Source organism: Apis mellifera, linkage group LG11 (assembly GCF_003254395.2).
Source record: "Apis mellifera strain DH4 linkage group LG11, Amel_HAv3.1, whole genome shotgun sequence".
Taxonomy (NCBI): domain Eukaryota; kingdom Metazoa; phylum Arthropoda; class Insecta; order Hymenoptera; family Apidae; genus Apis; species Apis mellifera.
Genome location: NC_037648.1, coordinates 1,380,237 through 1,406,637, shown reverse-complemented (window position 1 = coordinate 1,406,637; position 26,401 = coordinate 1,380,237). Strand labels below are relative to the sequence as shown.

The window sequence follows — 26,401 nt, the reverse complement described above, 5'->3', positions numbered from 1 at the left end:
TGCATTCAACGAACTCGACGAGTGGAAATTCGGGTAGAGTCCAAAGTTCATTATCAGTTTTACAGGGGAACTTTTTGCATCCCAGGTGTTAAGGATTCCGAAACACACAGAAAACGCAGCACCAGTCTCTCTTTCTCTCTCTCTCTCCCCTTTGATGAAGAAAGTTGAGGCTCGGATAGCTGGCCATCCGAGAAAACTTTATTATTCAGTCTACAAGTTTCTCCTGGTAAACTGGTGCTGCTGCTGCTGCTGCTCCTCCTTAGGCCAACGATGAATAATGACTATCATTTAGTTAACACGAGGTAAAACAAATTACCATCTTGATAAATCGTTTGTTAAACTTTCATCGTTGTAAATGTATCCCTTGTCGACAAATTTATCGATACTTTTCGGTTTCCTATTTTTTTTTTTTTTTTTTAAATTTAATTCTTTCTATAAATCTTATTTATTCATCATTTCTTAATAGTATAATGTATATAATATTCTTGAAAAGATATTTTGATACGAATAAATTATTCGCATATCACGACTTGCAAATATTTTTTTTCTATCTATAGTTTTTAAAATGATAAAAATTTACACGATTCACACGATTACTTCTTTCCTGTCTTCTTTAAATATTGATTCAAATGTCACAAGTGATATTTAAAATATGATACAATATCCAGAAGCAGATATTCATGGAACGAGATGCTTCATTACCAAATAAATATTTTTTTAATTAATTACACGTTATTAAAAACACATTATGAAAACAATGTAATAATAATAATAATTCGTGTGAAACGAGAGAATTGTGACTCAAATTGTGAATTAAATTTTAATAAAGAATTCTTTAAACGAGTGTTATCCCAATATTTTTAGGTTAGGTTATGGATGGAAGAAGGAAAAACACGTTTCCTTCGAACAATTTAACGAAGGGTTATTAGTTAAATGTTTGGTACGAATTTTTTTTTCAATTAAAACTTTTAATTAAATCCACTATAATATACCCCCTCCTCCACTGTTGTAAATTTTCCCTCGTGCATACAATACCTTTTCATCGATCTTCGGTCCTTCCTTGCCGGTCAATCAATTTTATTACATTTTTCTCTTCTCTCTCTCTCTCTCTCTCTCTCTTCGTTGTGTATGTTGTGGAATTCTAGAGCGAGAAGCAAATTATACGGTACAATTTTAGCTTAGGTAATATCATACACAATATTGGCTTCTAACACGAAACTTTTTCCCTGCGCAAAGTCGCGTGTTATTCGATTTTTAACGCGGGATTGTTAAAATAATCTGAGCGTATACATGAGCCGATGTATAAATAGGAAGCTGTTAAGTAATTAGCACGTTAATTGATATTGTTGAAAGTTAAATGGGACGTTTTATACGCGGGGGAAGGGGTGGGAAATTAAATATCGGGAGAAGTGGGAGAGAGAGACGCGTGATACAATGAATTGTGCAATATTTGTCAATTTAATAACGCATTTTGTGCTCTTTTATCGGATAAATTGAAAAATTAATCGGGATTTTATTAAGATACGAAGAGAGAATCATCATTTTTTTCTTACTTATGATTTTAATGATTTCATCGATAATTTAAATTTGTATTATATGATAGATTTATTAAATTCTTTCTCATTGTTGCGTGTTAAATCTTTTAAAATTATACAGTGTGACTCGTGCATGTTTATCAAATGAGATCATAAAAATTATAAATTAGATCAGATAAACTAACCTAAATCTAAAATTTTTGTTCTTTATACAATAACCTAACCTAATAATATTTAACAATTCATTTTTCTGTAAATATAAAATATTTCCAATTCTGTTACTACAATAATCTAATACCTACTACTAACCTAATAATTACATCACAATAATTCTAATATTTAATAATTCATCTTTCTGTAAATATAAAATATTTTCAATTCTGTTATTACAATAACCTAACCTAATAATAATTACATCACGATATTTATAACATTTAATAATTCATCTTTTTGTTAATACAATAAACAATCTACAATAACCTAACCTAATAATAATTTCATCACAATAATTCTAATATTTAATAATTCATCTTTCTGTAAATATAAAATAATTTCAATTTTGTTACAATCTATACTAGTCTAACCTAACCTAATAATAATTGCATCACAATATTTATAATATTTAATAATTCATCTTTCTGTAAGTATACAATATTTTCCATTCTGTTACAATACTACAATAACCTAATCTAATAATAATTACATCACAATAATTCTAATATTTAATAATTCATCTTTCTGTAAATGTAAAATATTTCATTCTGTTGCAATACTACAATAATTTAACCTAATAATAATTACATCACAATAATTCTAATATTTAATAATTTATCTTTCTGTAAATATAAAATATTTTTCATTTTGTTACAATCTACAGTAACCTAACCTAATAATAATTACATCACAATAATTCTAATATTTAATAGTTCATCTAATAATAATTACATCAATATTACATCACGATATTTCTAATATTTAATAATTTATCTTATTAAATAAATAAGATAAATTATTAATTATCTTTCTGTAGTAGTATACAATATTTTCCATTCTGTTACAATCTACAATAACCTAACCTAATACTAATTACATCACAATATTTATAATATTTAATAATTCATCTTTCTGTAAATATAAAATATTTTCAATTTTGTTACAATCTATACTAGCCTAACCTAACCTAATAATAATTGCATCACAATATTTATAGTATTTAATAATTCATCTTTCTGTAAATATAAAATATTTTCGATTCTACAATAAACAATCTACAATAACCTAACCTAATAATAATTCATCTTTTTGTAAATATAAAATATTTTCCATTCTGTTACAATCTACCCTATCCTAACCTAATAATAATTACATTACAATAATTCTAATATTTAATAGTTCGTCTAATCTAATAATACTTACATCAATATGACATCACGATATAATGTTTAACAATTCATCTTTCTGTAAACGTAAAATATTTTCCATTCTATTACAATCTACTTAAAAGTAAATAAATCATTCTAAATGGAGAACGAGTTTCAACGACTATCTTCCATCTTCGAAACATTAACCGCACTTTCGTGTATTTACTGTTCGTTCGCCGATTACCCTCCCTCCCTCCCTCCCTTCTTCCCTATTCAAATACGGATCCAACTCACGCAAACGATGCACTTAATCGACGAAGGCAAATTATTCAAAGTTTCGCGTGACAGGTAATAATAACATCTTGCCGTTCCTCCGTTCGAACCACCGCCAAGCGTTCGGACTTTCCGACAGTTACGAGAGTAATTTGCATTTCCCTCTGAGAATTTGAGCAGCCTCGTAAATTGGCAACCGGACCAAATCGATCCTCAACTTTTCGATCCCGATCCCACGTATGTGAAACACGAGGTGACGAGTGATGCTTACCACTCCGTCACCAAAATTGATGTCAGTGTCTCTCAACTTGTTGTTGACAATTTTGAAATTAGAAATTTTTAAAAGATATTCTCGAAGAAATACATCGATGATGTAATTTTTATATTGGAACAGAGAAGAGAAGAATTGAAGAAGAAGAAAATTTATATAAAGTAAAGTAAAAAATAAAATTAAAATTTTGAAATTGAGAATCACTGATCGAGGATCGTAAACATGTTGGATTCTTGGAGATATTTATAAAAATATATATTGATTGATTTGAAAAAATGAGATAAACACGATGATGGGTATAGTACGCATAAATTGTTCATTTTTTGCATAAATGGTTAATTTATTCGTCATGTATTAATAACATTTTAACGTCTGACGCGATTAACTTATCGATGAAAATCTTTTTTAAATGTCACGTTTGGAAAAAAAAAAAAAAGAAAATTTTTTATTTACTCGATGACCTTCCAATCTTCGACTCCTTCGTACACATCTGTATTTTTATCACCAATATTATGATATCATATCGAATGATGTAACGAGAGATGCGTCTGCCTATTAAAATATATGATAATGAAAAGTAATCAATAACATGGATAGAATTTTCTACGGTCGATAGACGAGTGTATAAAAATTCGATGGAATCGAACATATCTGTCGTTAGAAATTAATTAATCACTCGATATGTTGTTTTTCTCGAAATATTCGAACAATGTATTCCGTGGAATCGATATTGATTAATACGTGACATGTAATCAAAGAGGAGGAGACGCGTGATGCTGATTTCCAATAATTGAAAACGAGAGAAGAAACAGTTTAGATACCTCCACTACATAAGTATAGATATTTCAAGAAGGATTTTATTTAACAACAATAAAAAAAAAAGAAACTAATATTGATACGATAAAAAAGATAAAAGTTGAAAATGATACGAAAGATTCATTTTTTCTTTTTCCTCAAAATTAACCAGAATTATCCTGCAAAGTGGAGCGCTGAAATTCCAATTTAAAGAGATAAAATTTTCGATGTGTATTGTTTACATTGTCGAAAAATCGTGGTCGAACGAATCGCCAAATTATTATTTGTGTACGCGGAAAAATTCAAAATCGAATCAAAGGGCAATCCACTGTGGAAAAATGTGGTTCTCAACCTGTACGAGAATAACGATTTTACTTTTGTACAGAAAATATCATATTCATCATACCTTTTGTTAAAAATTTTTATACAATTCCTAAAAAAAAAAAAAAGGAAAAGAGAAGAAAAAAGATAGTCTAAAATTATTCGAGAATTATTTTATTGCGAAACTCGCCTCTCGAAAAATAAAACTGTCACAATCGATCATTTCCGCCATGTTAAAACTTTTCCATCATCAGCGAATCGCTATGTACTCGATGTATAAAGCGAAATTGCATTCGGGGGAAATAATCGAGGTTACAAATCGGCTGCCAATTACTTTTTCACTTGGAAAAATCAGGAATGGAGGGCGAGGGGGAAGAATCGACAGATATCGCGATCTCGTTCGCGATCGGGCGTGAGTAAAATGATAAAAAATGTAAATTGCCAAGGAGGAAGAAATTCAAAGCGTTTGGAGGAGCGAGCGAGCGAGCGACTGTAAAATTGTGATTATCGATTGTCGATAACTCGGCGATCAGAATTTTTCATTTTTTTTTTTAATCCAAAATTATTATGAAGGTATGAAAAATAACGAATTATAATTTTATATGAAAAAAAATAGGAATTTTGTTTAATTTTCTTAATGAATCGAATATATAACATCGATATTTATATATATATATATATATATATATATAGTGATAATTCTAACGAAAGATGGAAAGATGAGATCGATGATGGACGAAGAAGAGGAATTATGAGTTTGGGAATACTGTGTGTGTGTGTGTTCTGTTTTATTATTTTTTAATTCGAAATACGGGCACGGTCAGAAATGTTGAAAGAATTGATTTTATGCAAATTTCAGTGAACGTTTCGCGATAGCCCAACTACGTGCTCGTTTTCAATAATATCGCCGCCAGATAGCGGTGTGATCGATACGAATTGTAGGTTATTCTGAAGTTAAAGTGGAATGAAATTTTGTTGCAAATGTGTGGGGACTCGAGGAAGAGATCGACCAATTTTGATTTTTTAAAGATGAAGAAAAAAAAATATCATTTTATGTATCAATAATTTATAAAGAAATATAAAATAATATAATAATATTATTTGAAATAAAAATATTTATAAATTTATTTTTTTTTAGATGCAACTCGATAGAAGTAAATATTTTTTTTAAAGGATCTAAGTAAACATTTCAGATGAATGGGGGGATAAAAAAGAGAAAGAAGAAGTGAAAAAGAGATTGAACAACGTCAGTTACAATTGATTTACGACAGGGTATTTGATGTATGTCTTTTTTGGAAAGATATCGTATTTTTTTCTTTCTTTTTAACGATTACTTTTTAATGTCTCGAAACATAGCGACACGTCAGTCAAGATTAATCGTCGAGAGATAAGACAATGAATCGTTTGATTTACTTTCATTTTCTTCTTCGATGATATATCGGAAAACGTGATTTTTAATTTTTAATTTCAATTTAAAAATGCATTCTATTTGTTTTTTAAAATATTCAATCGAATCATTTGCATTTCAAATAAATTCCATCTTGTTTAATCAATCATTTATTTTTGCTTTATAAAGATTAATGACAATAAAAAAGGTAGACAAGAAACGTTATATAAGAGAATATAATCATCACCATTTTAAAATAATACGAATCGTTTAAAAAAAAAATATTCGAATTAAATTACGTATTTAATTATTTCACTTACGTGTGCTACATTAATTCTATCATTTATCTATATACATTTAAATATTATTATAAATCGTTTTTATAATCAAGTTAGATTAAAGATTTGCCGAAAATTTTACCAATTTTACCAACCGATGATAATTTTTTCCCTCCATTTTAAAATAATACGAATCGTTTAAAAAAAAATAATCAAATTAAGTTACGTATTTAATTATTTCACTATGTGTGCTATATCATTTAAATACGTATTATAAATCGTTTTTATAATCAAGTTAAGTTAGGTTAGGTTAAAGATTTGGGGAAAATTTTACCAATTTTACCATCCGATGATAATTTTTTCCCTCCATTTTAAAATAATACGAATCGTTTAAAAAAAAATATTCAAATTAAGTTACGTATTTAATTATTTCACTACATGTACTACATTAATTCTATCTATTACTGTCTATACATTTAAATATGTATTATAAATCGTTTTTATAATCAAGTTAAGTTAAGTTAGGTTAAAGATTTGGCGAAAATTTTACCAATTTTACCAACCGATGATAATTTTTTCCCTCCAAACGATTGAAAGTTTTCTTCGCAAGAATTCCATCACCTTTCCATTAAACTTTTAATCCGCGTTCCAACGAAAAATTAACGTCCGTAAAAGAGCGTGCATTCACAAAGAAAATCGTTCGATAACGTGAGAGAGAGAGAGAAAACGAGGAAACGAGGAAAGGAAAAACAATCACGTGGCAAGTGCGCGACAAGCAAGGGACAAAAAGTGGTTACAAAAGCATAATAAAAAGAGCGTTGTCGCACGCGCGGCGATCGTTCCCCACTTTTTTTCTAACGTTGAAAGAACGGTGTCAAAGTTGTGGTACAATTTGTGCTACGCCCAAAGAGGGACAGAGACGTTGCTATCACTGTTTCGGTCAAGAAAATGTGCAATAAAAAAGGAATGGAAAAATTTGAAAGAGAGATGTTTCTTTTCTTTAATTGTTAAATTTCCATCGTGGAAATTTATTATATATATATAAATTATATATTTATATATAATTTTATATTTTATATTTTATATTTTATAATTTATAATTTATTATATTACATTATATAAATTATAAGAGGAAAATGGCGACGTCTTTGATCTCGTGAACGACACATATTCTCACTTGAGCAAAGGCAATTCTCTTCGTCCATGGCTCGTAGATGTGCATATTGGAAAATTGTATTTCCTTTTGTATTTCATTTGTATGAAATCTTATATGAAAAATTGACGCGTTTTCTTTGAATAAAAATATTTATAAAATTCAAAGTAGGTATAAATATTATTTTAGAATATCCCTTTTCGGATTTTTCAAAAATAAAATAAATAAAAGTTTCAGGGAAAAATAGAATATTGAATAGAATTATATATTAATGATAAAATGGAATATATTTTAGAAAAAATCTTTCTAAAACGAGACTTAATTTTAATATTTTCTCAAATTTTTAAGACTATTTTAAGTAATAAGATTACTCTCGAAGAGTAACATTTGTAACAAAACAACAAAAGATATATTTCTCTTTATTCTCTTTTCTCGTTTACCGCCATTTTCTTTTCTTCGCCCGTTTGGTTACCACATTATGGCGTTCCACCACCACCACCATCGTTCAGGCGGCAAATTCGATTTGCAGCTGGCGTTCGTTCGAACGGCAGATTGAATTTCGATGGCGTGACAAGCGGAAAATATTGTTATACTTCGTCCAGCATGTGTCCCTTTCCACCGACAACTATACCAGCCAGTTTATTTTCTCGACCAACCCTTTCCTTTTGTACCACTATTTGATCAGATTTTCAATTTCACGTACAACAAAAGAATCCAATATTAATTTTGCCAATTTTTAACGACAATTTTTAAGAAAAATTTGAAGAAGATCTAAGAAATTAATGAATTCGAATTTTCTCGTTGTTCAGAAAAAAAAAAAAATTCGAAAACACGCCACACCTGTTGATTTCGAATTCACCACGTTCGACGTCTTGTTCGCCAACTGAATCGAAAAGTGAGGTTAGACAGTTATGCCTCCTCCGCTTACGTGTGCTTTTACAAGAGGAAGAACAAGAAGAACGATCGTTTCGCGTGAAATTATTATCCCAGAGCCTGCCATGCTCAACAGGCTATTAATTATACGGCTCATCGCGGCTCCCTCCGAGAGTGGAAGGGACCAAGGAAAGCTAGATCGATCTTAACAAGACGTCTACGGGAAAGGAGGCTTTTCCTCCACGAATTCTCTCTCGCCAATCCCCTTTGAGATCCCGGTTTTAGAGGATCGTTCCAATTTCCACTTAAATTGACCGATTGCTGCTTCATTTTTCGAAAGAAAATTTTTATTTTATTTTTTGGGCAAAGTTTCTACGATCAACTTCTTGTTCGAAGAAAATATGGTGATATTACAAATTAATTACAAGTTCTATTAATTATTTTTTCAAATATTCGAAGCATATTTTATTGACTTTTCTCGGATTATCGATTAGGTTTTAGTTATTTTCTAATAATTAGTAAGAGAAATTGAAATGAATTGTGAAAAGATGAATAAGATGGGGGATAATGAGAGAAGTGGAAATTATTATATATATTTATTTTTTTTAAATAACATATTTAACTTTGTTAATTCGGTTCTAAATAGTGCCATTCACACGTATAAAAGTTACTACGTACTTGTAGAATATGGTTGAAGGAGAATCTGGTTTCAATTACGGCGTAAAAAGAAGCTTTACGACAAAGAAGCATTGTTAGATCTTCATCTTAAGTCTCTGTTTGAGAAATAGCGTTCGCGTCACGTTTATCCTTCATGCTCACGCGTATACATTAAAAAAAGTTGAAGGAATAACAATGTTTTTCAAACATGTAAATTAAATAGTGTTAATTGTGAGAATTCCAGATGAGATACTGTTCCCCTTGTTTTTTGTTCATCTTGTGTAATTAATAAAGATTATACAATTCTGGATTAAGGATTTGTAATAGGATTCATAAGATTTCATGGAAAAATTTTACATCAATTAATAGAATTAGAATTTTTGAAAGAAGATTAATAATAAATATTGTAAAAATTCAATTGAATCACAATTGTGAGAATTCAAGATGAGATACTGTTCCCCTTCTTTTTTGTTTATCTTATGTAATTAATAAAGATTATACAATTCTGGATTAAGGATTCAGAATTCAGGACACAGAAGGACACAGAATTCATATAAGATTTCATGGAAAACTATTCTCACTATTCTGAGAATTCAAGATGAGATACTGTTTCCCTTGTTTTTTGTTCATTTTGTATAATTAATAAAGATTATACAATTCTGGATTAAGGATTCATAATAGGATTCATAAGATTTCATGGAAAAATTTTATTACTTTTATCAATTAATAGAATTAAAATTTTTAAAAGAAGATTAATAATAAATATTAAATAAAATTTAATAAATTTAATAAATATTATAAAAATTCAAGAATTAAAAGAAGATTAATATAATATAATAATATAATATAAATCAATTAAAAGAAGATTAATAATAATATTGTAAAAATTCAATTGTGAGAATCATAATTGTGAGAATTCAAAATGAGATACTGTTCCCCTTCTTTTTTGTTTATCTTGTGTAATTAATAAAGATTATAAAATTCTGGATTCATAAGATTTCATGGAAAAATTTTATTCGTTACTTTTACATCAATTAATAGAATTAGAATTTTTAAAAGAAGATTAATAATAAATATTGTAAAAATTCAATTGAATTGGTAGGAAAAAAAGTTTGTTAAAAATTCCATCAAACCTCCACTCATGATTTATTCTAAATGTATTTCTGAGTGAATATTTCTAAATAAGTAAATATTAAACTTTTTGCTTTCATGTTTTTATTTTTAAACCAAATGTACCGTTATTATTTTTCCAATAAACACCTCCCCATACTTTTTTTTTTCCCCCAACCCCTTTTACAGAAATAAACGTTTTATCGACTATATAAACCACTTAGGGAATGAAATATCGAATGTGAATATCGGAGAAGGAGTCAGGACAACAGAAAAACACCGAGTTAAAGATTCAGGAATCACCTTCTCAAAAAAAACTTTCTAACAAGCGTTTCTAACGCCAAAAGAAACGAATCACGAACCAACACGTTTGACCCAGTTTTCGAACGTGGCAAATAAAAAAAAAAAAAAAAAAAAAAAAACAACGAAAAAGAAGAAAGAAACGTTCCTCGATCGATCGTTCCTCTCGAACCCCCCTCACAAAAAAAACGAACCCCTTAGCCTCCTTGCGTGTTCTAAAAAGCCTCTCCTTATCCAAGAATAAATCATACATTATAATCCCCCTTATAATTTTAACCTAAAGATTAATTAAAATTCGTAACATTTCCTTTTCTACAAAGAAATTTTATTTAAAAAATTATTTAAAAATACAAAACAAAAATATTATTATTATTTAAATTTATTATTTAAATTTATTATTATTAATATTAATATTCATCCACGTGCACAAAATGAATCCCTGCCTCGACAAACGAATTCCAGAAAGAAAGATCGATTTCTCCAAATATATATCTCCAATTTCCTCCAATACAGAAACCTGTGTGTGTGTGTACGTTCCAGAGAGAAAAGAGCGAGGTGTGTCATTAATAATAACTTTGGAGGGGACAATATATCGACAGCCAGAGAAACCAAGGAACAAGGAGGGTAAATAAAGCATGTAGCAACCGTGCTAATGCAGCGCTTTGCATACGTTATTTCGTGCAGTTTCAGCTGCGCCACACTCGTTTCACGTCGGTCGAGATAACGCGCGTGACAAGGAGAGGTTATGTACACCGCGGGTTACAGGTTATGTAGCGAGCAGATAAAGGAGAGGAGGAGAGTTAACGATCAACAGCACGGTGTTAAACGTGCGATGTGTTATGGAACAGGGTAGAATTGATTTATGAACTGCAATCCTCTCGAGATTGGTTCTTTTTTATTTTGAGCGGTGAAGATAATTCAGGCTAGTTACTTTCTCTAGTAACTTTTACCTTAAACTTCGATTCGAGGGATATATAAACGTATCTTTCTTCTAATAATACTTCAATTTCGAATGAAATTTTAACAGATTGAAAATTTTTGATTCAGAATTTTTATAGATGGAAGATAATTTAGGCTAGTTACTTTCTCTAGTAACTTTTACCTTAAACTTCGATTCGAGGGATATATAAACGTATCTTTCTTCTAATAATACTTCAATTTCGAATGAAATTTTAACAGATTGAAAGTTTTTGATTCAGAAATTGCTTAATTTTTATAGATAATTTAGATAAACGACGAAATTTAGTAACTTTTCCGTCAATTTGAATTTTTAAAAAAAGAAGACGCGCGGATTGAAATATATCTAACTATATCTCTTTTTTTAATTATTACTAAATTTCACATTCGTGAAATTATCCATGACTCAGCTCGAAAAATCGTTTTGGAAGGAAGGCCTCTCTCGAGCATGTAATAACCGTCTCGGTTACGCGTCGATGAACGCGACGATCCGCGTGTAATTGCTCGTAAAACGTTTTCGTTCATTGATCCAAGTCTCGTTGTAACTCTCGCTCTTTTTAACGCCCACGCTCATCGTGGATGATTCGAGGCACGTGGACGAGCATCGACACGAAAATAAATTGATCGACTTGCGAAAAAGAAAAGAAATTCTTCGAATATTCGAGATACGAGAGGAAGAGAAGCGCTGTTTGTGATCCTTGTGTTATATACAGGGTGTCTTCGAAATCGTGTCCTCGAGAATTGATATTTGAAAATGAATCGATGCAAATCGAATTTTTTTATTTTAATTTAAGAGGAGAGATAAATATTGAAGGAAGCTTTGTAAAGAGTATAGATATATATAGGGTGTCTCTAAAATTATAAACATAATCGATTTGATTGAACTTCGATTTGAGAGATATAAATGTATCTTTCTTTTTGGAACTTCAACAAGTTTCGTATTTAATTTTATAGATGGCAGCATTTAGATAAACGACGAAATTCAGTAACTTTTCCATCGATTCGAAATACATCTATCTCTTTTTTTTTCTTACTAAATTTCGTGAAATTATCGTATAATTATATAAATTGAGATGGTTGTAAAATTTTTGTTTAAAGATTGGAGATAGAGGATAAAATTCATTCAATTTTTAATTTAAGAACTTGAAAAAAATTATTGTAAATGTTAAATAAAATGGTTGGATTTTATTCTAGAAAGATGGAGAAGAGATTTTAAGATACTCACAGAGATTGAGATTGATATTGGACGAACGATGATCCTTTTAACAGCGATCTAACCTGCAACATTGGAAAATTATTAAATTAAAAAAAGGTAGATTAAATGAATGAACAAATGTAAACTTTTATCGCTCTGATTCAGCTCTTGGCATTATTTCAGAATAATAATAAAAGATAGTAATCCTCTATGGATTGTTATAAATGTTGAACGACATTGGCATTGTTCTATTATTATAGAGATACGGTTGGAACACACTCTCTCTACCAGCATGCTGAATATTTTAGACATATAAAGGCAAAATGATATGAATAGCTGTACATTCTGCAGTCGAAAAACAATTGCAACAATAGTGGCTATTCCATAATTTTCCAATAGTTGCCTATACTGATGAAACTTACTCTTACTAACCTATAATTTCTAACGTGTCGAAACAGTGGAGAAATAAATCGAATTAAAAATTAATGAATAATAAAATTATTCAAATTTGAAAATAAAAATTTCGAAATATTCAAGATTAATTAATTATAAATAGATACAATTATATTTTCACGAGAATATTTTCGAGAATGAAGCAAAAGTCGTTTAACAAAGTTGAACGTACAGTTTCACTAATCTTTGGTAACTTCTAGTGCGTTCTAAAATTCAAGCCACGTACCTGTAACGATTCTAGTTGGACGTTACACTGATTGGCTGATATTCAACAATTTCAATTACCAACCGTCCTGTCTCAGTGTAATCAGTGCCGCTTTTATAGTATGCTTTCCCCTAGGAACGTTGGATACTACGTACCTACACACCGACACTTTATAAAATTTCCCTAGGACCAATCGGATTACGTTACAATCAAATTTATCGTTATGAAACGTCTACCTTTTACTTCATTCGAAAGGAGAGGCGTAGTTTTAATTCCCCTTTGACAAATTTATACTTTGACGTATAGATCCTAATTTTTTACCAATATACTTTTGATTAAAATAAATGATCGAAATAATATTTTATTTATTAACATTATTATCGAAAGGAAAATTTTCCTTTAAATAATTTTCTAATTCAGTTTCCTTTCGTAAACAAAAACGATATTCTAATCTAATACAAAATTATATATTACGTGCTAATGGTATGTTTTGTATAAATATGATATAAGAAAAATTTTTTGCATGAATCTATAGACTCTCGTAAGTGCCTCGTTGAAAAAAAGTTAACTTCAATGATGGACAGGTCAAGGCGAGCCACTGTCTTTAACAAGATGATTAGATAATATATTAATCGATTTTCATTTACGAGAAAATTGAAAAGAAATATTTATAAAAGAAAAATTAATATATCGAAAATTAACACTTTTATAATATAATATAAAAAAAACTAATTATCGTCATAAATAATTTTAAATAATTTTACAATTATCACGATACTGAAAAATTTGCACACACTGTAGAAAAGTAACAATGTACAAATATTTGGTCCTGATACAATCTCGTCCGTTCGATGCCAGTTAATTATCCGGAATTACGTAACGCGGGAAATTCCGGCCTGATACCGGGACGAATTTCAGGGCATTTGCTAAAACCAGACAGCCGAGGACGAGGAAAATAATCGGATTATACGGACAAGCACGCTTCAGAGTGACCGTTTAATCCAGTCGTTACAGTGTATCACCGATACGCATCGGTATAGAAGAGAAAACGTGTACCTCGAAATCGCCACTCTTACCGCTTTGAAGTGAGCTGATTACCAACCATATATATACATTCTCGAGCATCGATCGCGATATCTCGCGGTATCGACGTGAACTAATTTCGCCACAATTAGATCCACCGTTGTAAACGCGGTGGCTGCGGTTGTGTATTTATGCGAGGACATTTCGAGCATCGGCCACGATTTAATCGTAAATCGAAAGTAAACTGAATATCTATTTGGATTTGTTTAGGCAATTGTTAGGATGGATTTTTATATATATGTTTCGTTTCAAGAATTTTAAGAATTTTTAACAATATTTTATTTAGAATTTATCTCTAGATTTAAATTATTGGATTCTTTTTAAGAACGATTTAAAAAAATGTGGTAAAATCGACGAGTTAAATTATCCACCATCATCTTTTCTCTGTAATAGAAAATTGTAAGGGAACTCTATCTAAATAAAATCTCGATATATCAAGTTCTCTATAAATTCTTTTGACAAGCCTGGTCACTATATATTCCCTAGACAGTCATTTTCCAACTATTTCCCTCAACCTTATGTATCCTCCCTCGTAGATAACTAGATAGAATGGAATACAATGGTTACGCGCCTATCTGAATGCAACCCGGCGAGCGTATCGGAAGCGCGAGCAACAATCGGTCGATCAACACCTATGCTGGCACGGTATCAGGTGTTACATCGATTCACACACGTGACGCGGGCAACTTGAATTATCCTATCCACGCTGATTGCTCGCCGGCCTTCATTCGAAACGACGATCGATCAAAGGAGGCAAGGAGCCAGGATAATACGAATTTTCCTTCGCCGCATCGATCGCCTTGCGGAACGGCAATTAGCATAGTGTGCCTACCTTATCGACCGTGCGCGTTCGATGCCTGCCGCGCACGGTTATTAGCGCGGTTGTCGTTTCCTGAATGGATATCAATCACTCTAATGGGGGATTCGCGCGTGTAAAGCATGACGTGCAATCGGATCACATCATTTATCCAAGAATGGCTCGAAGAGGTTAGGTCGCGCAACGAGATAGTTGCGCTCGAGTTTCCAAGAAACTCGTCGGATACGATGGAGCACGATTCGAGAGATCTAATGAATTTTCGAACAATTTCATCTTATAGGTTATACAAGGTATTGTGTTCAAGAGACTGTTACGAGATTGTAGACAAATGTTAAGGTTAGGTTTACGGATGAATTTTAGACGCGAGTTTGACGCGTTTTGTGCGAGTTCCGATTTTGAGGTTAGGATTGTTTGACAGGCGTTATCGATGCATCTTTATTATACAGGATGTTTTAATCAGATTGAGCGATAATTATTGATTCTTTTGAATAAAACTAATTTTCAATAATCTGATATATAAAATAAATAAAATAGAACTTTATATTTAAAATTTATTTACAAAACTATCATCTTCTTACGGTTATATAAAATATTATAATACAGTATTGTTATTCAAAGGTGAGTAACTTGTAATTTTCTGAGGAACAGAATTGCCAAGAGAATAATACAATTCTACCAATTTCCTCGATATGCATTGTAAATTATTTTACTTTATTAAACTGTTAATTATTATTGCCTTATTATATACATGTTTTGCTATGTATATTTTAGATATAACGTACAGACTTGAATAAGAGGAGCTTTGCGTTGAGCAACTGATTTTAATCAGATTAATTAAAGGAACGGAGCCAATAACGGAGCGATTCTTTCTTCCGTGAAGTCTCCAAGCTTTATAAGCATCGGGTTCCTTTCGTTCTACGACGCGACCTCGACGAATCGAGGCCGCTGCACATTTTTCTCGGATCAAAGTTAATTCTCTTAATAATTTTCGACCGCCTTCTCTTATTTACCTTTTTTTTCGTACCTCCTTTTTGAAATTGCTTCCGCTCGATGACCGTTCTTCGGGGAACAAGTTTACTCGATTAACCGAAAGAACCCTTTGGCCCCGCTGAAAACAAAAGCGCGTGGGATAAAGAAACGAGACGAGACGAGAAGCGGAACGAACGAGTTTTTCTCCTCCGATGAAAAAATCGTTGGATCTGTTTATTTCGTATAAAATCGAAAATTTGGCGAATGGAGAAAGGAACGTTTTTTATTGGTTCATGGAATATGAAAGGTATTTATATGCTTTCTTTTACGTGAAAAATTTAAGATGCAGGGTGATTAAATTAAATTTAAGAAATGGCAGAATTAACAGGCAATAAGAACTTTTTTATTGATTATTAAAATTAAATAAACTTTTATCAGCTACAAGTAATAACTGATATCATTGGAGCCTTTTAATAGGCTCTCTTTCAATTATTCCTTTCATCAAGATGACTTTTGGTTTTCGAGATATCATTGTGTGATTAATTTTTAATTTTTACTCGAATCTCTCGCTCGCACCGATTATGCCAAACTTCAGACAAGTAATTTCTAGGGAAAAAGTGGAAAGTCACTAGACTCATAACCTCTGCATTGCACTAAATATCATGGACACTTTGACTGCTCATTTCATTCAATTTGATTGAGTTATGGATATGAATCAAAAAGTGACTTCAATGCCATTTTCCCTCATATTTTGACAGAGTTTTGATGACAATAAAAATTTTTTAGTCTGTTCTTTTTATAAAAAGAAAGTTATTTAAATTTTAATGTGATTTTAATTTAATTTTATTTAAATTTAATGTTTTCTGTATGATTGCAATGATTTTATAGGATAGATATAGTTTTGAGATTTATAAATAATATGATAAAATTCGATAAACTGTTGTGTCATGGATTGTGTTGGATTTAAGCTTTCGTCTTCCTCGTTCAACTACGATTGATTTATATTTTTTATTTGAGATTTTTTACGAATATCCTTCACTCGTGTGATGAATATCGAAATATCCGTCGGCGATAAATCTAAAATTCCTTCGACGTGGAATACGAATTTTGGCAAAATCCTACAAATGTAGGATTGCAAAGAAGAAAATAGAAAGTTTCGACAAATTCATAGAAACTTAATCCTGCATTTTGTATTGTATTAATTTTATTGCATGCGATTTTTTTTTTTTTCTTTTAAATTCGTGAATATTTTTAGAGACTAACGATGAAATAAATATAAGAATACATGGGGAACCAAGTATCGTATTTCAACGAAAAATATTTTACAGTTGGTAGAATAGAAACTGTGTGTTCGAGATAATTTCAAACGATCGAACGTAATCCTCTGAAAGCAAGATTAATGATAATTTATTATCATCAATTTAACATTGAGATAAGCAATAACTCTATTTTATTTTTAAGTCTGAAATTCGAATAGTCTGATAAACTTGATTTTTTAAATGTGATGTTGGATGATTTCTCGAAATTATTTTGAATGATATTTGTATATTTTTCAAAAAGAGAAAAAGACGTGTGTATTTTATTGGAGAGTAATTTTATTCATCGGATAACAATAAAATTCATAAAATTTTTGCTACAAGGAATAAAATGATGTTTTTATTGAACAATTAATAGAGATAATAAATATAAAGAATATAACTCGTTTTAGGAGACGAATATTGGCATTCTGAAAAAAGTAAGTATAAAACAATTAAATAATAATTAAAATTTTATAACTAATATTAAAGTACAAGTATGGTATAAATAAAATGATGAGAAAATTTATTTTCTGGAAGCATAGTGCAATAAAAAGGTAGGTATAAAAGATAAGTGCAATTAAAGATCAAGAAAAATTTCGTCTGAATTATATTCATGTCTGACAAATCGAAAAGTTTAGAGAATTAACGAAGAATTTCTGAAATTCCTAGAAATAATGTAAAATTCATAGAATTTACAAAATTCTTGGAAATAGTGTCAAATTTTTAGAATTTTCTTCCCCTTTTCTTTAAAATGAGCTTTGGTTGAACATTCTATGATGTCTCTATTAAAAGTATTCTATTAGGGCATTTCAAAGATTCAGATTTTTTTCTCAAGAATTGCTTACTTATTTTAATTCATCATACAATGGAGGACAGTTCCCGAAAAAATTGAGGGATTCTACGCAATTGTAGACTCCTTCCCCTTTAAAATGAGCTTTCACAGAGCATTCTACGATATCCCTATGAAAAGTTATGGAATTTCAAAGATTCACGATTTTTTCTTGAAGATTTACTTCACTATTTTAATTCATCATTAAATGAAGGACAGTCTCCGAAAAAACTGAGGGATTCTACGCAATTGTAGACTCCTTCCCCTTTAAAACGAGCTTTCACAGAGCATTCTACGATATCCCTATGATAAATTATGGCATTTCAAAGATTCAGGATTTTTTCCTGAAAATTTACCTCACTATTTTAATTCATCATTAAATGAAGGACAGTTCTCGAAGAAACTGCGGGATTCTATACAATTGTAGACTCCTTCCCCTTTAAAATGAGCTTGGATTGAGGATTCTACGATATCTCTACCAAAAATTACTGCATTTCAAAGATTCACGATTTTTTCCTAAAAACATACTTCACTATTTTAATTCATCATTAAATGGAGGACACTCCGCGAAAAAACTGGGGTATTCTACGCAATTGTAGATTCCTTCCCCTTTAAAATGAGCATTGGCTGAGCATTCTACGAGATTCCTATGAAAAATTATGGCATTTCAAAGATTCACGATTTTTTCCTAAAAACATACTTCACTATTTTAATTCATCATTAAATGGAGGACACTCCGCGAAAAAACTGGGGTATTCTACGCAATTGTAGATTCCTTCCCCTTTAAAATGAGCATTGGCTGAGCATTCTACAAGATTCCTATGAAAAATTATGGCATTTCAAAGATTCACGATTTTTTCCTAAAAACATATTTCACTATTTTAATTCATCATTAAATGGAGGACACTCCGCGAAAAAATTGGGGTATTCTACGCAATTGTAGATTCCTTCCCCTTTAAAATGAGCATTGGCTGAGCATTCTACGATATCCCTATGACAAGTTATGATATTTCAAAGATTCATGATTTTTTCCTGAAGATTTATTTGCATATTTTAATTCATCATTAAATGGAGGACAGTTCCCGAAAAAATATAAGGATTCTACACCATTCTAGACCTCTTCGCCTTTAAAATGAGCTTTGGTTGAGCATTCTACGATATCCCTATCAAAAGTTACGGCATTTCCAAGATTCACAATTTTTTCTTGAAGATTTACTTCACTATTTTAATTCATCATTAAATGTAAGAGAGTTCCCGAAGAAACTGAGGGATTCTACGCAATTGTAGACTCCTTCCCCTTTAAAATGAGCAATGGTTGAGAATTCTACAGTATCCCTACGAAAAATTATGGAATTTCAAAGATTCACAATTTTTTCATGAAAATTTACTTCACTATTTTAATTCATCATTAAATGAAGGACAGTTCCCAAAAAAATATAGGGATTCTCCGCACTTCTAGACTCTTTCTCATTTAAAATAAGCTTTGGCTGAGCATTCTACGATATCCCTATGAAAAGTTATAGCATTTCAAAGATTCACGATTTTTTCCTGATAACTTACTTCACTATTTTAATTCATCATTAAATGGAGAACAGTCCACGAAGAAACTGAGGGATTCTACGCAATTGTAGATTCCTTCCCCTTTAAAATAAGCTCAGATTGAGCATTCTACGATAACCCTATGAAAAGTTATGACATTTCAAAAATTCGCGATTTTTTCCTAAAAATTTGCTTGACTATTTTAATTCATCATTAAATGGTGGACAGTCCCCGAAAAAATATAAGGATTCTACGCAATTCTAGACTCCATTCCCTTTAAAATGAGCACAGGCTGAACATTCTACGATATCCCTATGAAAAGTTATAGAATTTCAAAGATTCACAATTTTTTTCTAAAAATTTACTTCATTATTTTAATTCATCATTAAATGTAAGAGAGTTCCTGAAAAAACTGAGGGATTCTACGCAATTATAGACTCCTTCCCCTTTAAAATGAGCACAGGCTGAGCATTCTACGATATCCCTATGAAAAGTTATGGAATTTCAAAGATTCACAATTTTTTCCTGAAAATTTACTTCATTATTTTAATTCATCATTAAATGTAAGAGAGTTCCTGAAAAAACTGAGGGATTCTACGCTATTCTAGACTCCTTTCCCTTTAAAATGAGATTTGGTTTATCATTCTATGTTATCCCTATCAAAAGTTATGGCATTTTAAAGATTCAAGATTTTTTCCTGAAGATTTACTTGACTATTTTATTTTATCATTAAATGGCGGAGAGTCCCTGAAAAAATTGAGGGATTCCACGCTATTCTAGACTCCTTCCCCTTCAAAATCAGCTTTGAATGAGCATTCTACGATATCCTTTTCAAAAATTATAGCATTTCACATATTCACGATTTTCTCCAAAGAATTGCTTGACTAATTTAATTCGTCATTTAATGAAAATGAAAAAATGAAAATGAAAAAATTATTTTTAACTTGTTATGTAATAAAGTTACTAATTTTCCGTAATATAATTTAAGAAAAAAATAATTCTATATATATATATTAATATTTTCATTAATCTTTCATTTAATATACTAGTTTCATAGAATTTTTTTTTCGCAATAACACGTAATGCAAGGTAACATAATAAATTTCAATGGCTACTCCAATTCGACGTTTATTTTCCATATACGAAGTTTCGAACTATCCTCCGTTTCACTCGGGGAAACAATGTTTCAACTTTACTCTGATTTCTCGTACACACGCGCGCAGACTTCGTAACATCTTTTATACATTTCGCAAAAGATAGGAATTTTTCAACCGTTCCTTTTAGTTTGAATACAAATTCCCTTACAGGCGTGCCTACCGGGCACGAAACTTTGAATAAATACATGAAGATCGTCTTTCTGCGATTCATACTGAATTATCAATATTTCTCTCACGCTGAATGAGTATTCAGTGGGAAGAAACAAAAGAGTAACGGTATGTATCCTTACACGTTTCTTTTCGCACGTCCTAAAAATCCCTATATTAAATCCCTATATCTATTCCCTAGAATAATTCCATACGATTCAAAACCCAGAACTGTTTTAATTTTCATTTCAATTAATTCATTTTTACCATACCAATTATTTTTATCGTTCTAACCATTCTCAGACATTTCTCAGACGAATTACGGAACGAAAATTTCTCTCTCTCTCTCTCTCTCTCTCTCTCTCCCTCTTTTTCTCTTCCTCCCTCGTGGATAGTATTCCACGAAATTGGTCGTGACTGCTCGTAACGACAAGGCGTGCGAAACGTGACGGGTCGGTACAAACGCGGGAATAATTCGAAAGGGCAAGGGTCGCGGGTCCGTGATCTCCACCGGGCCATTTCCCTTGGTCCACTCGCGTACAGATTAATGTCCACGGACAGGCTTATCGACAATCTCGCGTCCGTTCAAATGGACGGCCGAATTTATTCAGCGAGGAGGAATACGCGCGAATGCCATCCTGTAAAACGGACAATAAATTTTCCACACGGTCCGAACACTCTCGACCAATTTCTTCTTTGTCTAGTTCTTTTTTTTTTTATATATTGTACACGTGAATTGCTACAGTTATATTTAAATACGTTGTAGAGAAATATTTTGATGATGAATTATTGTATTTTTATATATTTGGACGAAATTTATCATCGTTTGATAATTTTAACGTTAAATTTATACTATATTGTTTTACTATATTTATATAAATAAATTATATTTATATATTTATACTATAAATGTTATTATGCAATAATGTTTAAGGAAAAGGAAGAAGAAATGTACGAGTTTGGTAAATTTTGAAGAGAGAGATTAGGTTATTATCCATGCTTGAAATGAAAAATTTTCTAGGTTAGGTTTATCAAACGTATTTTGGATGAATTTGTATTTTTATACATTTGAACGAAATTTATCATCATTTGATAATTTTAACGTTAAATTTATTGTTTATATTATAAATGTTATTACGCAATAATGTTTAAGGAAAAGGAAGAAGAAATGTACGAGTTTGGTAAATTTTGAAGAGAGAGGTTAGATATCCACCATCTTGAAATGAAAAATTTTCTAGGTTAGGTTTATCAAACGTATTTTGGATGAATTTGTATTTTTATACATTTGGACGAAATTTATCATCGTTTGATAATTTTAACGTTAAATTTATACTATATATTGTTTTACTATATTTATATAAATAAATTATACTATATTTATACTATAAATGTTATTGTGTAATAATGTTTAAGGAAAAGAAGAAACGTACGAGTTTGGTAAATTTTGAAGAGAGAGGTTAGGTATCCACCATCTTGAAATGAAAAATTTTCTAGGTTAGGTTTATCAAACGTATTTTGAATGAATTTGTATTTTTATACATTTGGACGAAATTTATCATCGTTTGATAATTTTAACGTTAAATTTATACTATATATTGTTTTACTATATTTATATAAATAAATTATACTATATTTATACTATAAATGTTATTGTGTAATAATGTTTAAGGAAAAGAAGAAACGTACGAGTTTGGTAAATTTTGAAGAGAGAGGTTAGGTTATTATCCACGCTTGAAATGAAAAATTTTCTAGGTTAGGTTTATCAAACGTCATGTATTCAGAGAGAAAATTAGTAGGACTCTTGAAAAGTTTAATTAAATGATAGAAAGATATTGGTAACGTTTAAAAAATTATGACTTTTTTCAAAACAATTCAATTTTCATAAGCGAGATCTAAATTTCGCGAGAACGGTTTTATATTGTACGCCCTCTCCTAGTAAAGTATAATACTAGCTTTAATATCTAAAAAAATATGATATCATAAGTTGAGGATAATTTTCTCTCGCCCATTTCATTCCATACATCTTTCCTTTTTCTCATTACATGCTTCTCTGTCCTTCATTTTCCCCTTTTTTGTTCGAATATTTATTCGAATATGTAATAAAAAAAAAAAAGAAAAAAAAAGATAAAGAGATAAAGGAATACATTGTGTAGCATTGTTCGAAAACATTTGACCTATCGTGAAAATATTCATATCTCTTGGGCAATGAAAATAATGTTATCGATGAAATTTAAAAGTATATAATATTTACGAGTTTTATTGGTATTTAAAATTTTAGTAAAAGTGAATGAAATAAATTTTATAATCTGATTTTTTTTTTTATTCAATGCAAAATTAAAAAAGTTTTTAAAAGAGAAGTTTATAACCTATAACTTGTAAATTAGTTTCTTTTTTTCAAAAAATGTATATATTATTATTAATATTAAGTAATTGAATCGAATAGCCACTGTTATTCCATTTAAAGTTTATGCAACGTGAAAAGGAATATAAAATAATACGTACATGTCAAAGTCGAATTGAACTTCGACCTGACCTCGTTTTGCAGGGATTACGACCCAAGGAAACGCATTAAGAGGCGATACTCGTTTATTTATTTTTTTTTTTCTTTTCTTTTTTTGAATGAAACATGTATGCCATGAAACGAGAGAAATGAATGATATCATTGAAGCCTGATATCATAATAAGATAAAATATATCGTAAAATATTTGTTATCGTTTGAAATATGCGTACTGTTGGTAGCATAAAACATTGGCAACAAGATTATGGCCGTGATCAATGATCTTGAAATATTTCCATCAAAGTCGCGTATGACGAGATGTAGAGCTCTTCTTCTTTATGTGCAGTGACACAAAAAAAAAATTCAAAATTAAATTGGAAATAACATTGTAATTATAAATTATAATTGAAGATTGATAAGTAAAGAAAATAATTTAGTTCATTTTTATTTCACACTTGAATTAAATATTGAGATTATATTGGATATTGGAAATATCTAAAATCTAAAAGATATTGAATACATTTCAATCTTGATGAATATATATAAAAAATATTGAATATTACAATCTTAATAATTCCTATTAATAATCAGAAAATAATTTTAAATCATTTTTATATATGTTTATATTCAGTTGATTTTAAAAACAAGAAAATGTATATTAATTAAGAATTATAAATTGTACATATAATTTCAATGGAAATTAATGTAATTAATTTTTGATAACGTACATTTTCTTGAACATTTTGTTATCTAAATGATGGACTTCACTCATATCTGTAACTTCACTGTAGAAATTTATCTGTCAAAAATAATATTATGTTTATATTATATTTACTCAATTATATAAGAAATATTGAGATATAAAGTTTTTTTTTTAACTTAATAACCAAAGGAACAATTCATCTTTCCTTCATATATAATATTTTACTATCTTATTTATATTTATAGAAATTAAATTATTCATAATGTTTGATTACTACAATTAGTCACGTTAATTAGATAATTTATCAACATTCTCTGTTAAGTTTCAAATATAAATATTAATTTAATTACTAGATACAAATAAACTTTTCACTTTAGGTATTGAAAATAATAATAATACAATTATTCAAAAGATTTATAATTCATGTCAAATCATGTTAACATGCATTACTTGTTTTTGTCAACTTTCACTCTTGATTTAAATTTATTATATTTTCAATATTAATTTTGGACAAATATAAGAATTTAGAAAAAAAAAAAATACCTTTGATTGATCGCATTCGTATGTTTCAACGAGGAGAACACGTGGCACAAAGAGCCAATTATTCGATACAACGTGCAGGATACTAAAACGTTGCTCGAGACACTGTGATATAAAACCTTGTCAACACGTTTCATTGACAGTGTTCCTGTGAATGGATATGGTCGATTATTGTATGCCTACTTACTAACAAGATCGAATTAATTGACAATTGATCAATGTACGTATGTATTAAATTTCATTCTCACCCTGTCATGCCACGCCAAGTTATATCCTCCCATTGTATTCATGGAAATTAACACGCGAGAATGCGGAAAATAATCAACACTAACGTTTTCCATTCGAACGTTCGATTGGAAAAGGAGAAATCCGAATTTAAAAAATTCGTACGTACGCTCTAACCTCATTTTAACGCTCGGAGATGAAAATATTTATTCTAGTCACTTTTGAAAGCGATTTCAACTGAAAATAAAAAGAATTCGAATTATAGATTAGAATAAATTGATTCTTAAGAAGGGAAAATCGAAGAGAAGATAATCAAAAATAAAAAAATTCCCACTTGTTTGTTTGTCCACAGTGTTGAATCACTTAACCTCTCGAATAGCAGTCGCGAGCGCGTTACGTACGAATACACGTTGCGTTCGTTTTGAGGTTAATTTAAGAAGGAACGGCGAAACGAAATTAATACGAAGAAATTATAGTACGGTAAGGTTATAAAGGAAAAACGTTTTTATTCGGGACGTGAACAAAGTCTCACTCTCGGAAATACCACGATTATCGGAAACTGATATTTACACATAGACGAGAATTCTCCCATCCTATCGATTGCTCTATCGATTCGCGTGATTTTCAATGGCGTACTCGAGCGGAAACAAAGGGAAGTGCAATTCCTTTTCCCTCTACTCTTCTTTTCATTTCTTCCTTTTTTCCCTGTTTTTCACGAGATTCATCGAATAATTCATATTCATACTTTAAAAATATGCAAATACAAATATCGCTTGCTAATACTTGCAATTTGCAAATCGAGAATTATTTAAATATTACAATAAATTCTCGTCGTATCGCTATTATCAGAAACATGAATATTTTTCTTGAAAGAAAAATTTTACCCATCTCATTTTTTTTTATTATATTTTTATATTTTTATATATTTCGTAATACTTTATATCATTGTTGCCTAAATATTGTAATAATTCTCCAATATTTCTGTTGTCAATATTTCCAATCAAATTGTTACGCGTCATTAAATAAATAAAATATGTAAAAAAAAAATACAAACTTTCGATTCGGTCGAACAAGAAAAATGAATGAAATTTCGAAATATTTTGATTCTCGTCTCGAAGAATCCAATCCAATCCAAGTTTTATCTGACGACACCGTGCACGGGGCAACGCGTGCAAATCCGTTTGTGCTCACGCGTCCGTGTAAATTGCGTGTGTCGGATATAACGACGGCCATATTACACGGGTGAAATCGATATTGGCCGGCAGAATTTATGGTCCCGCGATGGCCGAATCATCGATTCGTGTAACGACCTCGTGTAACTCGTCCTCCAAATGAGACGTCGCGCGACACCCAACGGTACAAGAGGGACAAGAAATATCGAGGAGGGGAGGAGGGAGATCGATTATCAAAATAGGATCGACGATTCTCTTAATTTCTCTCGAGCGAGGAAAATGAAGGAATAAGGAAAATGG

At 30.3% G+C, this 26,401-nt stretch overlaps 2 protein-coding genes across 6 annotated transcripts in view; one reads left to right on the top strand and one right to left on the bottom strand.

Annotated features, from left to right (window-relative positions):
* LOC408339 overlaps positions 1-26,401 on the top strand; it is a 114,397-nt gene that overhangs the window by 47,693 nt on the left and 40,303 nt on the right. The gene's annotated exons all lie outside the window — the stretch shown is intronic.
* Positions 1-26,401, bottom strand: part of LOC102654166 (trichohyalin) — a 58,791-nt gene that overhangs the window by 25,366 nt on the left and 7,024 nt on the right. For 4 of the 5 annotated variants that reach the window (XM_026443581.1, XM_026443579.1, XM_026443584.1 and 1 more), the window contains exon 2: positions 12,497-12,549. Coding sequence is in view for 1 of the 5 variants with exons in the window: in XM_026443578.1 (XP_026299363.1) it covers positions 1,036-1,043 (8 nt within the window). In the remaining 4 variants the exon portion in view is untranslated. Of the gene's footprint in view, positions 1-1,035; positions 1,142-12,496; positions 12,550-26,401 lie in introns of all 5 variants that reach the window. The other variant, XM_026443578.1, reaches the window with a different exon arrangement.